The sequence below is a fragment of the Parasteatoda tepidariorum genome, chromosome 11, assembly GCF_982258835.1.
Source record: "Parasteatoda tepidariorum strain Cologne lab strain chromosome 11, Ptep-v5.0, whole genome shotgun sequence".
Taxonomy (NCBI): domain Eukaryota; kingdom Metazoa; phylum Arthropoda; class Arachnida; order Araneae; family Theridiidae; genus Parasteatoda; species Parasteatoda tepidariorum.
In genome coordinates, this window is record NC_141765.1 from 79,743,455 (window position 1) to 79,758,480 (window position 15,026).

Below are 15,026 nucleotides of genomic sequence, written 5' to 3' on the forward strand. Positions count from 1 at the left end.
ACCTGGAAACGAGTTCTTTCAGCAGCGAACTTTTGAAAGTGGAGCATAGACTCTAAAACTTTTTTATGTCCACCAGGAACTAAGCACATAGCTCCTAAAATTTCTAAAACAGCAGTTTTGGTTTTCATGTTTTCAGTACTGAGACTTTGAGCAATAGTATTTATGGCAGTTGGATGAGCAAGTACATAAGCCCGACCATTCTAAAATGAAAAAAAATAAAGCATTTTGTAAAGATTAAAAATTAGCCAAGCATAAAAAAGTTTTTAATTATAATTGCTAAATAATATTAAAAACATTTTGTTCAGTTTGAGAAGTGTATTAATATAAACCTTTGCCATTATGTGTGTGATTACATTCCCGCCTTATTACTTCAAGATATTCATCTCAAACTTAAGAGATTCTAGTTTGTATTTAATTTTATGCACTCTTTGATATTGAAACTTTAATACTAGTTCTAACCAAAACTTAAGATTTTTTTTTACTTTTTGCATTTTATATAATGTGTTGAAGTAATTAAATGAGTCAAAAAATTTGGGGACTGTTTATCATACTAGCTTATTTTAAGCATAGAAAATTTTATTAATTTCATTAAAAAAAAGTTTATAATGTTGGTTTAGTAATAGTCTAATGATGGTTGAAAAACAGTTTACTGAATTGAATAGAAATTATTGTATCTTCTTAAATTGTGCAATTTTAAATAATCAAAGTTAAATGTAATCAATTGTATACTTGCCTTGCTCTTCTGCTTTCAAGGAAATTTTTCTATAGTGTTTAAAGTGGTAGCAAAATTTATGTTTTGAACATTTCATTTTAAGTTTAATAAATTTAATTTTAAATCATTTTCACTACAACTATTTAAGAAAAATGTATACATAATATTGTATGAAATTCACTAATCAAGTTAACATTCTTTTAAGTCCTGACAGAAGTTTAAAAATACTATCTATTTCAGTTATTATTTTACTACCAGTTCAAAGAGTGTAGAAAATTAGAACTTCCAAGCTAGCAAGTATGCAGTTGAATAGTTTGTAATATTATTATTATTATTATTATTTTAGAAAAGAGCTATATTTATGAAATTTTATATTTCAAGAGCTAGCTTTCTGTCTAATTTTCAGATTTTGTCATATAAAATTAAATTGTTTAAGATGTTAAAGCTCATGTACTTAAAAATTTAACATTTTTCATTATTTAATGAAGTAAATATTTTCCCCTGAAATAGATAAGTGAATTTTCTAAACAAGTGCAAAAGTTTTGTGATTTGTTTTACTAGTTTCAGAGATATGACAAAGAACTTTAAAAATAAATATAGCATTAATGGTCACTAAGATTTAACTGCTCTTCTGACAACACTATTCTGATCCTTTTCTCCTGATTGAAAATCTGTATCGGTAAAAGAGAAGACATGTTTATTCCAAGATAGCGCCAATTAGATTTTAATTTGGTAACTTAAATCACGCACAATAGCTACTCAATACATTTAAGATTAGAAATTAAAGCATTTTTCAACTGACATTGGTTGTGAGCGAGGAGGTGATGATTGTTAAGACTCAAAAATTTTGTGATCAATAGCATGATGGTGGCAATTTGGTCAGCATAACACATACAGTTACCTCCTCCTAGATAAACTGGAACCCATCAATTTTAAGCTAAGTGAGCTTCAAGGTGCCAACAGAGATATCCATCAGAATTACTAAATAGAAACTGCAATACTAAGTATTTTCCTTCCTAAATGATTAAAAAATTTAAAAAAAACTTTTTTTTTATATTCAATTTCTGAATTTTTCTAAAATTTGCATATAGATTGCTTAAATCAATTATTATATATTAAGGACCACTTTAATTTTTAACATGTTTTAATTACTAAGATCTCGTTAAAATTATCAAATAATATAATTGTTTGCAAATATGAAAAAATTTTTTTTTCGTTTTCATTTTAATAGGAGAAAATTTATTTATCTGTACTAATCCAATACTTTCAAAATTATGTATTTTTTTGTTGAAAAAAAAAGTATTTCTGCCTTAATATTTAGGTACCTTCATTAACAATGACTATTTCCTAAATAATTAACACTTTAGAGGACTAAACTCTAGTGAATAAATCAAAAGATTTTTCTACATGTCCACTCAAAAAGCTCCTTAAAACATTTCAAGAAAAGATTATCTCTTTGTAAAATATGATAGATTTATTTGTACTGTTAATTGGTATAAAAAATATCCTCCATTCTTTTTTAGCAGTTGAACTTTTTATTCAACTTTTTTGAAATGTTAAAATTTTTCATTATAATACACAATATACTTACTGAATTATTCATGAGAGCTTTAACACACCCTATTAGTGAGGTGTGAATAGGACTTTCTGCTGTATTGTAATCCATACTGAGTAAAAAGTTCAATATTCCAGACAATCCATTTTGTTCTAAAAACCTCGTCACGAAGCTGAAAATAAAGTTATCTTTAAAACTATATGATAATTTAGAAAAAAATTAGTTTTTCTAAGCAATTTTATAAACATAAATCCTTATCAGCATATATTAGCCTTATTATCAGATTGTATTAGCTTTATTATCAGATTATAAAAAAAATATTACAATAACGAATATTTTAAAAGAAAAAAAATTAAATTAAAGAAAGCTTGAACAATTAAAAGGTTGTTGATAACAGTATTATCTAATGACCCCTCATAATTTATATATTTGGAATTCTTGATAAATGCTATAAAAAATCTGATGAATAACAGTCGATGAAGGCAGGATAAAAATACAAGTAGTTTTTTTGTTTGATGAAATTTGAAAAGCTCTTTTTCAAATTTCAATCTTCTTTTAAATTCTCTGTTAACTCAACAAGTTGTGTTTTTTAATCTTCCATTCTTTGTTAATAATTTGTCAAGTTTTGATGACAATTTTCCTTTCTAATAACTAAATACAATTACTTTCCAACCTCAAAAGCTCAAGACATCTCAACCTCTATTTTTCAATAATTTCTCATGGGAATTCTATATGTATAAATTTATCAAGTGTAGTGGTTGCAAAACAACCTGTTTCATATTATATACATGGACTTTGCGTTACTTACCTAATTTATTTCAAGTAACCATGTGACTATGTGATTACAGTATTCACAAGACATTTACATTTGGGAACAAATTGTAATAAAAAATGTAATGAAATGAATTTAAATTCATATTGGAGCAGTTTAGGAATGTGCTACAGCCCATAAATTTTTAAAATTGGAACAGAATTACTAAAGAGGTCAAACACCTTTTTGGGATTTGTTGTAGATGCTCTAGTCCCATGCCATTAAATGTCACCACAATACTTATGCAAAAAGGATTTTAACTTTTACCTATTTGGTTGCGTCCTTAATGCAGTTTTTAAGTTGTCTAAAAGTTTTGCACGGGCTATTATTTCATCTTCTTCTCGTGGAAACAATAACTGAAATATACAATAATAAAATTTTTTATCCTGTTGACTGAAGCATAGGGATAAATACTTAAAAAACTAACTATAATGTAAATTTTGTGAATGGAACAATAACATATATTTCAAAACTTACTTTAAATATTATAGGGTGATTCAATAGAGATACCAACTGTTTTTAAAAATACTGTCTTAAACATGAATTTCAATTGTAACTAAATAGATTATATGGTTGGTAATGTTACTGATACAAGTACCAGAAGTTATCAAATTTAACATTTTTATAAAAAGAAAACCCCATGTTATTTTAGAATTTTTTTTTTAAATGAAACCGGCAGCATTGAGAATCACCAAATGAAATAGAGGTAAATTAAATGTACTTAATTCATATATACTACAAAATATTAAAAAACAGTTAATGCAAGATAAACAAGATACATTTTATTGTCAGGCATTTGCAAATAAATTTTTGAAAGTTCAATTTTTGCACTGAAACTTTAATCTATGTTTCAAATTTAACATAACTAGTTATAGTTCATGTTTAATAAGCTTTGTATTTCTAAAATAGGGTTGATGTTTGTTGCAATTACATAATAGAATTTATTATGAACTGTTCAGCATGAAGACAGATGCTTAATTTAATGCTAAAAAATAAAATTTAGTTTTCGAAATAAGTTCAGAATAAATTTAATCTGAATGATTATTTACATGCAAATTAAGTCTTTATTCATTATGTAAAAAAATTAATACAAATTTTTGAATAATGGTTGATAAATAAATTCATTAGTGTTGTGATTAATTCTTCTGAATAAAGTTTTGAAAAACAGGAGCAAAATCTAAAAACTATGCATTTTCATTAAAAATTGTGAACCAATTACAGTAATTGATTACAAATATGATTAATTGCAGGGATTAATTACATAGTAATCAACTACTACTTATTATCATAAATATATAAGCAATGGCAAACCAAATAATCTTACTTTCTCATTATAGCTGTTTTGTTTATTAGTAATTATAACAAAAAGTGAATCAAGATTATAAAAGATCATGGCCTACTACTACACGTAATCCTGACTACTGTTTTAAGCATAAAATAAGATTACAAGAAATCAATTCTCAGTAATCATAATATAATGGTTATTAGTAGGCTTAAATACAAGTAATTATAATGTACGGCTACAGCAGAAATAAACATAATTATAATTTCAAGTGAAATTGATTGCATCGTAACATTATTTGGTTTATTGGATTGAAACTTTTAAACATTGTATTACATACAAAAATACATGCATAAATATAATGTACAAACTCAAATATATATGCAAATTGTATATACATGTTCAATGAAAGCATTAAATATATCATTTGTACAATTTTAAAATAAAATAAAAAGGAATTCTGGTCTTTAGGAACAGATATTGAATAGTCTTTTAATCGAATAAGGGAATAAAATTACCTTTTAAGCAAACAAAAAAACTTTTTCAATGAGCTTTATTTTTAATTGACTAAAAAATTGTTTATTTTTAAATGATTTATTAATATTCAAATTTCTTAAATGATTCCCATCTATTGACAATGAAGTGTTTTAATTCATTCAGTCATTTATTTTTTTGTTTGTTTTATTTATTTATTAATTTTATTTTATTAAAATAAATGCACTCGTTTAAAATGAAAACAATGCTGTCCAAGTTTCATAAACAGTTGAAAGTTTCGATTTACAATTTTGAGAAGTAGATCCCACTTCAAATTAAAAATTTAAAAGCCTTATTAAATATAAATTTAGAAGTCTTATTAAAGACAAATTTAGAAGCCTTATTAATTTAACTTTACGCATAATGACAAAAATCAAGGATTCATAGCTAACAAAATAAATTAATTTGGTGTATGAAATATAATATTACAAATTAAAAATATTCCATATTTAGGGGAAACATGGAAAATCGATCATATGGGAGGTTGAACAATTCTTTTTTTTTCATATTTAAATATTTATTTAACTAAATTGCAACGCTATATCAAGCAGAATCACATATTCTATCTGCCTATTAGTAGTTTCCAAGTAAAATCAAAATAAAATAGAAATATTGCTAATATATTTAAGTATCCCATGCTTGTTAGACTATTTTAATTACCTAAATAAATTCTCATCAATGATTTAATTTTTTAGGTTAGAGAAACATTTTAGAAAAAATATAAATTAACCAACTTTTTGTTATTTTTTCATCACTCATTATGTTAAATGAGAATAATTCTGAAACAAACATGGGGGTGGTAGCACATTGAGTTCCACCTACACCCTACACAATCAACCATCCAATATCCAACCATTCAATTTTTATAGGGTTTTTACATAATATTTAAAGCTATTTACAAAAATTATCAATAGAATAGGATTATTTTGCTCACTGCATTCTTATGGTTCCTTTTTTATATTAACAATACATTTAAAGGCTGATTTTTAGAGAAATGAGATTTAACTGATCTAGATCTTAGTGTTGGTTGGATCTCTAGTTTCATGTTCACATATTTTATTTGAAGCATTTGTGACAAGTTTGACAAACCTTTTCAAAACACGGGACTGAAAGAGAACCTTTGGTATTTTTCTGTGAATGGTACCAGAACTTATGAGTGATTTAATATTATCCTCATTTTATTGTCACAGTATTAAGGGGAGGATATACAACACAAGAAATCCAATTAAGGATTTCAAAGTAATCCAAAGCTTTAAATTTTATCTTCCTAAGTACGAAATTTGGTCTTTGCTTAACATATTTCTGTCAACCAACAATATCTGCTGAACATCTTAATTGCAATCACCTTAGATCATTGTCCAGAAGCCTTAGCAAATTATGCTCTGGTTCCTTTGTCCTATTCTCGACTGCTCACTGTTGTCAACCCAGTCCTTAGGTTACATAGAAAAATCATCTTAATATTAAGACAAACTGTCCCCAAAAAAGACTGTTCGAAATTTCAAACTACTGAAAATAAATTTTAACCTTCGGTTTTCTTTAAAATAATTAATTGGGATTCTTGTGTGTTCTCCTTCCCTAATGCTGCACCACTTAAGTGAAGATGATATTAAAAACACATTATAAATGACACTAATTGCAGTACCAAAATAACATAATTTATCAATCACTTTCATTTACTGTGGAAAAGTGCGTAAAACTTGTGACAGAGGCTTTAAATAAAATGTGTTAACAGAAGCTAGAAATGGATATATTCATGTAAGTCTAGATCAGTTAGGCCTCATTTCTCCAAAAAAATTAGACTTTAGATGTGTAGTAGATATAAAAAGGGAAATTTAGCAATGCAGTAAACCAAAGAATTTAACTTTATTGAAAACTTTTGTTGTCACTGCAAATTTAGTAAAAATACTTCACCAAAAATTGGATTGTTAGTTAGGAAGAATGTGGGTAGAACTTACTCTATGCGCAACCATCTTCGTGTGGTGAGTTTCAGGTTGTTCTGATCTTACATATTGAGCAAAGAAAAATTATGCAGGAAAAATTATGAAAAATTAATAAACTTCTGATTTTTTTCAAAAATTGTCATACACCATTGTTAACACCATTTGCAAACATAAAAGATTAAATTATTAATCAGAATTTAATTTGTTTAGTTTATTCAAACTATCAAACAAGCTTAAAAAATTAAACAGCGTTTCTTTCAAAAGTAGTAATCAACTTAAAAACACAAATAAAGATGTGATTTTTTTAAAGTTTTCATTTAATTTTAAGTACGATGTGTAAATGGAAGACATTAAACAATTATAAAATTTTTTATGCTGCTTCTGTTCTTATTACAATGGGAACACTTTCGGCTTTAAAACGTTACAAATTTCAGGTTGATTTTTTTTTGATCCACTGTATTATGCATATGCTACCCAATTCACTATTTTTAGATTTAGCTCTATGTTGTAGACATTTTCATAACATATTTACAGTTGACTTTCAAAAAGTTTTATACTCACAGTTTAAAAGTTATAGTTTTAATAAGTCTTGTTAAACGTACTTCAAATAACAAATATAAAATATTTTGAAATCATAATTCAATAGTATTCATAAATAATTGCAAAAACTTTGTAAAGCAATTCAATTTCTATGAACATTTAACTACATGTCCTGTTTACCCACTAATGTTAAGAACACATAATTTTTTTAAATAGACTATAACTTACTCTCTTCTTAAATTAAGGATCAAAGCACTATCTTATTGCTCTCAATATATGTTGTATCTTCTCAACTCTATAACATCCAACTTACTTAGTGTTATTTTTAATTCATAAAAAAAATTATGTATATTTATTAATAGAAAGTACATGTTTCTGAGTTGGACTTCAAAACTGTAATAATCTACACTTATCAATGAAAATATCTAAAATAGGCCTCTCAAACATCAAAGATATTTGTACATATGAAGATTCTCTACAGACTCATGTTGTTTTATGGTATTTAAATAAAATAATTCATGTTAAATAAAATAAATATTAGAAATTTAAATAAAAGTACTTTTTGAGAAGTATATCAATATATATATTGAATGTATACCTTGGCCATTGATGTAACTTTTTCTATGTAATAATCTGGATAATGGGTAGTGGGTTCATTTTGCTCCTGCAATGAATAAAAATATATAATCTCAATTCCTTTTAATAAATTTGATAAAATACATAACATGTTTTACAAAGCAATATATTTAAAATAGTAATTTTTTATACATGATGCAAAAATTCATGCGGGGTTTGTCAAAAAATAATAATTTTGATTTACTTTATCTTGAAAACATGTAAGCAAGTCTGAGTTTTATAAAAGTTTATCAGTATCTTGTTAAAGAACAAACTTGACTAAAGATAAAATATTTTCCAAGTATAAAACCCTCCAGGATTTAAAAAGTTTTTAAAATAATATGTTCAAAATCTTACCACCTGGGAAAATGAATAAGCACTTAAAATTTTGTACAGTCCCTAACAATCCAGTATTTTGACAAAAAAACAAAAAACAAATTTATATTCAAAATTAAAAAATGAAATGCTTAGATAAAATAACATTCTTTGTGGAAGTTCATTAGACTGTTCATTTTATTGGATGCTTTCTTTTGTGCGTGTGTTCTAATAAATTTTTTGGGGTGGAAACTTTAACTTGCATTTTAAAAAAAAATCATGATTTTTTTTTTTTTCAAAAATTGGTTAATAAAAAACCCTGCATTCTTTCATAACTGCACTTATCGAAAAATATTTAGTTTTTCATGGTAACTTAAAAACTTTAGTTTCAGATGTACAACCTCTAAGAATATGCCTTTCTAAAAATAAAAATAAAAACTTTCTCAAGAAAGACGCAAAAAGTTGAAGACTGAATAAATTTGAAAGAGATGTTCTAGAATAACAAACAAGTTCATGTAAACAGGAATAAATATTTCTAAATAATTCTTTATGTTTAATATATGCCATTTTCTTTTTATTAAAATCCATTTTAAACATGATGTGTGAATTATACAGATGTAAATTAATTTTTATAGCAAAGTGTGGTTTCTTAAAATAGTGAAGTAGTCACTAAATTTTCAAAGTAGTTTGTAGTCCCTACATTTAAAAAAAAGTAGTAGCAGTTAACTAAATTTGTCACAAAGTAGTTGTAGTAAACTACAAAAATAATGTAGTTTTTCTGACCACTCTTTTACTTCATCTTTTTGAAAGAATTTTAAAATTACATTTTGAAAAGCAGCAACTATAGAATACTCTAAACATGGTTAGTTTCTCTATTTATTTTTTGTAAAACCTAATCTAAGGATTTTATTCAAACTCTTTATAGTTCAGCAATGTTTCTAAACTCATCTATACAGGATATTTCTTGATGATCTCCCCTTAATACGTATTTTTAGAATTCTTGTCAAAAGTGAAGTAAAAAACTCAAGATGAAGATGTAGTATTTCAGTTAAAAGAAAAACGGTAATAAGATGGGATTAAAATGCAACGAAACCTGTAACGTTTCTAATACCACCTTATTTGACAGTGATTTACAGACTTCAATGGAGATTTTTTTCTTTCTTGAATAAATATTTAATTGCGTTCATCAAGATGTATATTTTTACAACGTCATATTTGACAAGGATTGAAAAATATGCATTAAACTTTTTCTTTAAAAAACATTTTATAAAAAAACTATGACTGCACAATTCTTTAATTTATCCACTTTTTAGAAACAATACAAAAAACTTTTAACTTACCATTTTTTTGCTTAAATAAAGCTGCCATTTTTTCTCTGGTGGTAGATTAAACATAACTTCTTTTTTGGGTGCTGTAAGGTCGAGTTCTTCCTATAAAAATTAATAACACAAATTTAAATTTTAAAAAGGTTTAAATAAAGAAATTATGTGTTTTATCAATTAAAAATATTAACTGAACAACTTAAAAATAACTTTCATAAATTGGGTGAAATAGCATAAATTTAAAATAAAAAAAAGGTAAACATATTTTTATCATTCTTTGATTTATTTTATATAAAATTAACATGTGGTTAAAGCATAATTTTAAAGTGCAAAAGAATTTTCTGAAAAGGGAATTTTAAATTTGCTTAAAATCCCATAAATCATTGATTTTATTTAAATTTTTAAGAAAACAAAAGACAGTTGTTTTAGCACTCAAAGGCAATATAAAAAACTTCTACGATTACCAGGAACACCCATATGTTTGAATTTAAGGGGAGGGGGCTCATTAAAGAAAACGACAAATAGCTTAATGAATTAAAAAATTAATGAAAGGAAATTTTATCTATTTAAATATTTTTAACTTAATTAGCTGAATAACTACTAATTAATTTAAATTAATTTCACTTTTAATTATACATGATTAATCAAATACGTATATGTTTCATTAAGCATATATTCTCTGGTGGAAGGCGGGCCCCTTCGGCCCTCCCCTATGGGCTCCCATGACGATTACCTTTATTAAATATTCTACTATGCTTTTGTTCTTTGTGAAACTATAAAAAAAAAACATAAAATAGGAAGAAAAAAATGAATAAACTGCCCACAAATTCCCTTATTAAATAACTAATGCTTTTAATATGGGAATTTTAGTTATAATACAAAAAAAAAAGTTTAAGGAATGAGAAATTAAAAAAAAAAGAAGCGAGTTAAAATATATGAAAAAAAAAAGGAAGATTACAGATAGGATGAAGGAGGCAATGTGGACAAACTGCCCATATAAGTTCTCACACAAAGCATGTTGTGCCACTAATATTTAAATATCAAAAATAAGGAAAATATTTACATGTCCATTTTTTGTAACGTAGAATGATAATAAGGAAAAGACAATTTTAGAAATCCTCCCTTACATACCCATATATCGAAAATAGAAAAGGTGAAAAAATCTGTAGCAGTAAATTTAAAATATTTTAGATTTCACTTATCTTTCAGCTTATTAAAAAAAAATCAACATTAAAAAATAAAATTCTTTAAAAAGGTATAAACATCGAGTAAACAAAATGAAGTATTTAAGACAATGAAGATTATAACAAGATAATTCTTTCTAAACCATCAGGTCATTATAAAAGCGAGTATATTTCTTTGCAGCAAAAAGAAGAAAAAAAAGTTTCTGAAATTTTAAGCTAAAAATCGTATTATTGCTTGATTTGGACCTTTGAAAAAATTTGCGTGCCTTAATAACATTGATTTTATTTAATTTTATAACCGTCGTTGAACAGTCGACCGGATTTTTAGGTTTACGACTATTAATGTTCAACTACGTATCCTTGTAATTTTGAACCCAATTCAGAAGACAAGGGAACTCCTGGATCAAGTATTGGGAGAAACTTGCCTTCGTGGAGGAATTTTTGATAGAATTAACCCGCATTTGCGTTACATGGCGAGAAAGACCACGAGACTCTCCCACGGTTAGCCTGACGGCAAGGGGACTCTAACCCATGATCCATCTACTACTGAGGATATTTCACGTCAGCACTGTGGTCGGTGCAAGCCGGATGTGGATTCGCATCGATCAGTCATCGCTGGGAATAACGCTGTAACAAAATAAAAAATTGCTAAAGATTTCCACATCAATTTTGAATTCTCATTTTTCATTTTTAATAACATTTAGTAAAAAAAATGAGAATTCAAAATTGATGTGGAAATCCTTAGCAATACTTTAGTCTAAAAGGACAAAATAAATCTTCAGTTCCCACCGCCACGACACGTAAATTTTGTTGACATATAACTAATAAATATTGGGGATCGAAATGGGCTGCAGGTGGCGTAGAGCAGAACTCTCTACCTATGGCAACACTTCGCATGCTTTCCCCATTAGCTTGTAGAAAGTCATAGAGGTAGGAAGTACGTTAGTTTCTCTCTTGATTTTCATATAGATTAAAATCTTTTAAGTTGGAAAACTATATAGAACTGAAAACTACATTAAACATAGTTCTAATGAAAAGTATCACGGAAATTTTAAAAAATATTTTTATTAAATAAAAAGGAAAAATATTAAGAAAAGGTAAAATATCGTAGTACATTCCTATACAACTGAAAAGAGGAGGAGAGGGAAGGGAGAAGGGTTAAAGGCATGAAACCGGTCTTTCCCCAGATGGCGTATTCGAGTCTGGTTTAAGGTGTAAGCCCAGTAAGCGGTTGTGCTGGGCACCTATTAAGAAGGACGAAAGAATGTGGTAAGGCTAGATTAAAAGGAAAACAAAAACTATATTTTCCCCTTTTAACAGTTTTTTCTTCACTTGTTTGTAGAAAAAAGCTAAAATGCACTAAAATAAAATATTGAAATACATTTAATATTTTGGCAACAAAATAACCTTAAACTGTATAACATTTCTTGTCTTTTCATCATGAATTGTAGCGTAACTACCACTATAAATATTAAATACCAAATCACTAGTATATAAGACATGTTAATTAGACTCTATCATGAGGTACCTTTTGATAGATGAAGGTTGACAAGGTCGATTAAAACATTCCCCTCAATGGTGACCTGAGGACGTGATATGACCTCGGCAACATCGATGGATGGTCCACATTAAACAGTTGATTTGCTTAAAATATAGCGCTCAAAAAAAAAAAAAAAAAAAAAAAAAAAAAATTATAATAATAATCATAATAATAAAAATAATCCGGTGAAGTAAATAAGTCTCCCAGCCAATAAACAAAAATGAAGAAAAAAATAAGGAGCGAAATGATATAAATAAACAAAAATGAAGAAAAAATATGAGCAAAAAAATAAATAAAATAATAATAAAAAAAAATAAATCAATCAACTAGTGGTATTCGTTCATCGAATTCTATCACAGATAAAATTCCAGAAGGGGAATAATATGGCGTAACTACCACTATAAATATTAACTACCAAATCACTAGTATATAAAACATGTTAACTTGAAAATCGACATCCCAAATCTTCGCGGCAGTGTACCGAGCTGCGAAGAATTTTTAACGTTCTTACTAACTTGACTCTACATTCCCCGAAAAATCCAGCCCTGTGATAATTTACGATTTGCAGGTGCAGATGATATAGAAACTCATTGAGTTTCCTTCTACGTTTATTCAAGAAAACCCTTTGGGGGTCATCAACTTGCCTTTAATAATTTAACCTTTCACAAGTTTCTAAGAAAAATTTGTTTGTGAAGGTAGGCGGTTCCTCTGTAGAGAAAAATGGAAATATTAGTGTTATTCACAAGTACCATTGATGCAAATTTTATAAGAAAAAGAAATAAGCAAAAGGTGGTTTCTGAGTTGTCAGAAAAATTAACAAATTTCTATATGTTAGAAGAAGGGAAAACCCTCCTTGAATTTCCTGCTGGACAGAGCTTTTAAAGAAAGTATCCCACAAAAGTTTTGATTATCTTTCAAATTATAAAAGTATATCAGCAATTACAGGTTACTCTTTGTTTCATCCTAAAAGTAAGAACAAAGTTTATCATTTTCCTTCAGTTAAATAATTTTATACATTTTTCACTCTTCAAAATGTAACTATTAAGTATTTTATAATATTTTTATTTTATTTTATCAGTACATGATTTGCTTAGAATGCTTTACTTTTAGTTAATTTTAAAATACATAAAATTGCTTTCCTTTTAATTATTATAAAATAATGTGAACTTGTTAGATTATAATTTTTTTTCTTTGAAATTAGTTATTAAATTTTAACTTTTTTGCCCACTTTTCTATTGCATTTTCTTTCATTTTTTGGTGATTTAAAATGTTTCCAATTTAAATTAAAATCATAAGTTAATTATGCTTCAATTTTATTCACCAAATTTGTTAACACAGACTTTAAAAGAATTATATATGTTCAAAATTTTTGATTTCAAAATTTTATATGTTTCTATATTTTTGTTACTTTCTTATTCCTTTTCTTATTTATATATTTTTGTTACTTATTTTTGTTACTGGTTTGTATTCGTTGTTATTTTTTCTATATTTAACTTAATATGTTAAATTTGAACAAAATTGAAAGTAATAACATTGTTTACCGTCTTTCGATAAGTAATATAAATCTAATAAAGTAAATTATAATCTTAAGTCTATGCTATTTATTCAAAAAAGAAATTAAAAATACTGGTTTCCCTTCTTATTCTTATTTTTTTTAAATTTAGTGACTACATTTATATATTAGCTCATTTTAGCTCTCTTTCTGAATTTTTTAAAATAGTAATTAATTCAAAAATTTCTTAAATATTAACAAATTAAAAAATATATCATATTTAGTTTTTTTTCTAAAGTCCTACAAAAATTTTTAAATATTTTTAAAGCGTTAATTTTTTACTTAATTTCTAAGCATTAAATTTATAGTAATTTTTAATTTTCAAGTTTTATGATTAATCTAATCTTTTTTTGCTAATGCAGTAGGTGAAATGGAAAGTAATGTTTTCACTTAATTGTAAAATATATTTAAAGAAGATTTTTTTTGTTTGTTTTAATCTATAATGTCACGTTATCTGAAACCTATTGCAAGCTAGCTTGCTTTGACCCAGGGCTAAAGAGAATAGAAGGGCTAGTTCACTCCGCTTTTAGAGCTGAAGCTACTATTTCCCTCCTCATGACGTCACTGTGTTCACAGATCTCGGAAGATCGCACGCAAAGATATTATGATAACTTTGCATCTTTCTCTTTGTAAAAATAAGTTAGACTTTTTCTGGTTATTAGCTTTCAAACTTTACATAATTAACACATTATTTCCATTCATAAACATAGTTTAAAAAAACTTTCTTGGCCATTATATTAAGAAAATACAATTTTAAACTTATAAAAATATTTTTCTAGTTGGCGAAAATGACACTATAAATACTTTATTTTAAAAAGTTCAGTTTTAACTTCAATTATTAAGAAAAATGAAAGCATATATCGACACTTTTTTATCTACATATTCTTTTATAACAATAAGTTGAGTTAAATTTAGAATCCCCGATTTTAAAACATGCCGTTAATAGCAATTTGTTCATACTTAATCATTAGGAAACATCAACCTTAAACGCTAATTACTGAAACAAAATAATAATTTAGGTACATAACGACATTAGAAATTTCACAATCGTTTATAGATATTTAAATTTAAGATGATATAATTTATAGATATTTAAATTCAAGAGAATATAATTTTTAAAAGAA

General features: G+C 26.3%; 1 protein-coding gene across 3 annotated transcripts in view; it reads right to left on the reverse strand.

Moving 5' to 3' along the window:
• DAAM (disheveled-associated activator of morphogenesis-like protein) overlaps positions 1 to 15,026 on the reverse strand; it is a 107,381-nt gene that overhangs the window by 37,918 nt on the left and 54,437 nt on the right. For all 3 annotated transcript variants that reach the window (XM_043044586.3, XM_043044580.3, XM_043044578.3), the window contains exons 3-7: positions 9,645 to 9,734; positions 7,973 to 8,038; positions 3,346 to 3,434; positions 2,304 to 2,439; positions 3 to 200 (exon numbers count right to left, since the gene is read on the reverse strand). In XM_043044586.3, the coding sequence (XP_042900520.1) occupies positions 3 to 200; positions 2,304 to 2,439; positions 3,346 to 3,434; positions 7,973 to 8,038; positions 9,645 to 9,734 (579 nt within the window). The remainder of the gene's footprint in view (positions 1 to 2; positions 201 to 2,303; positions 2,440 to 3,345; positions 3,435 to 7,972; positions 8,039 to 9,644; positions 9,735 to 15,026) is intronic.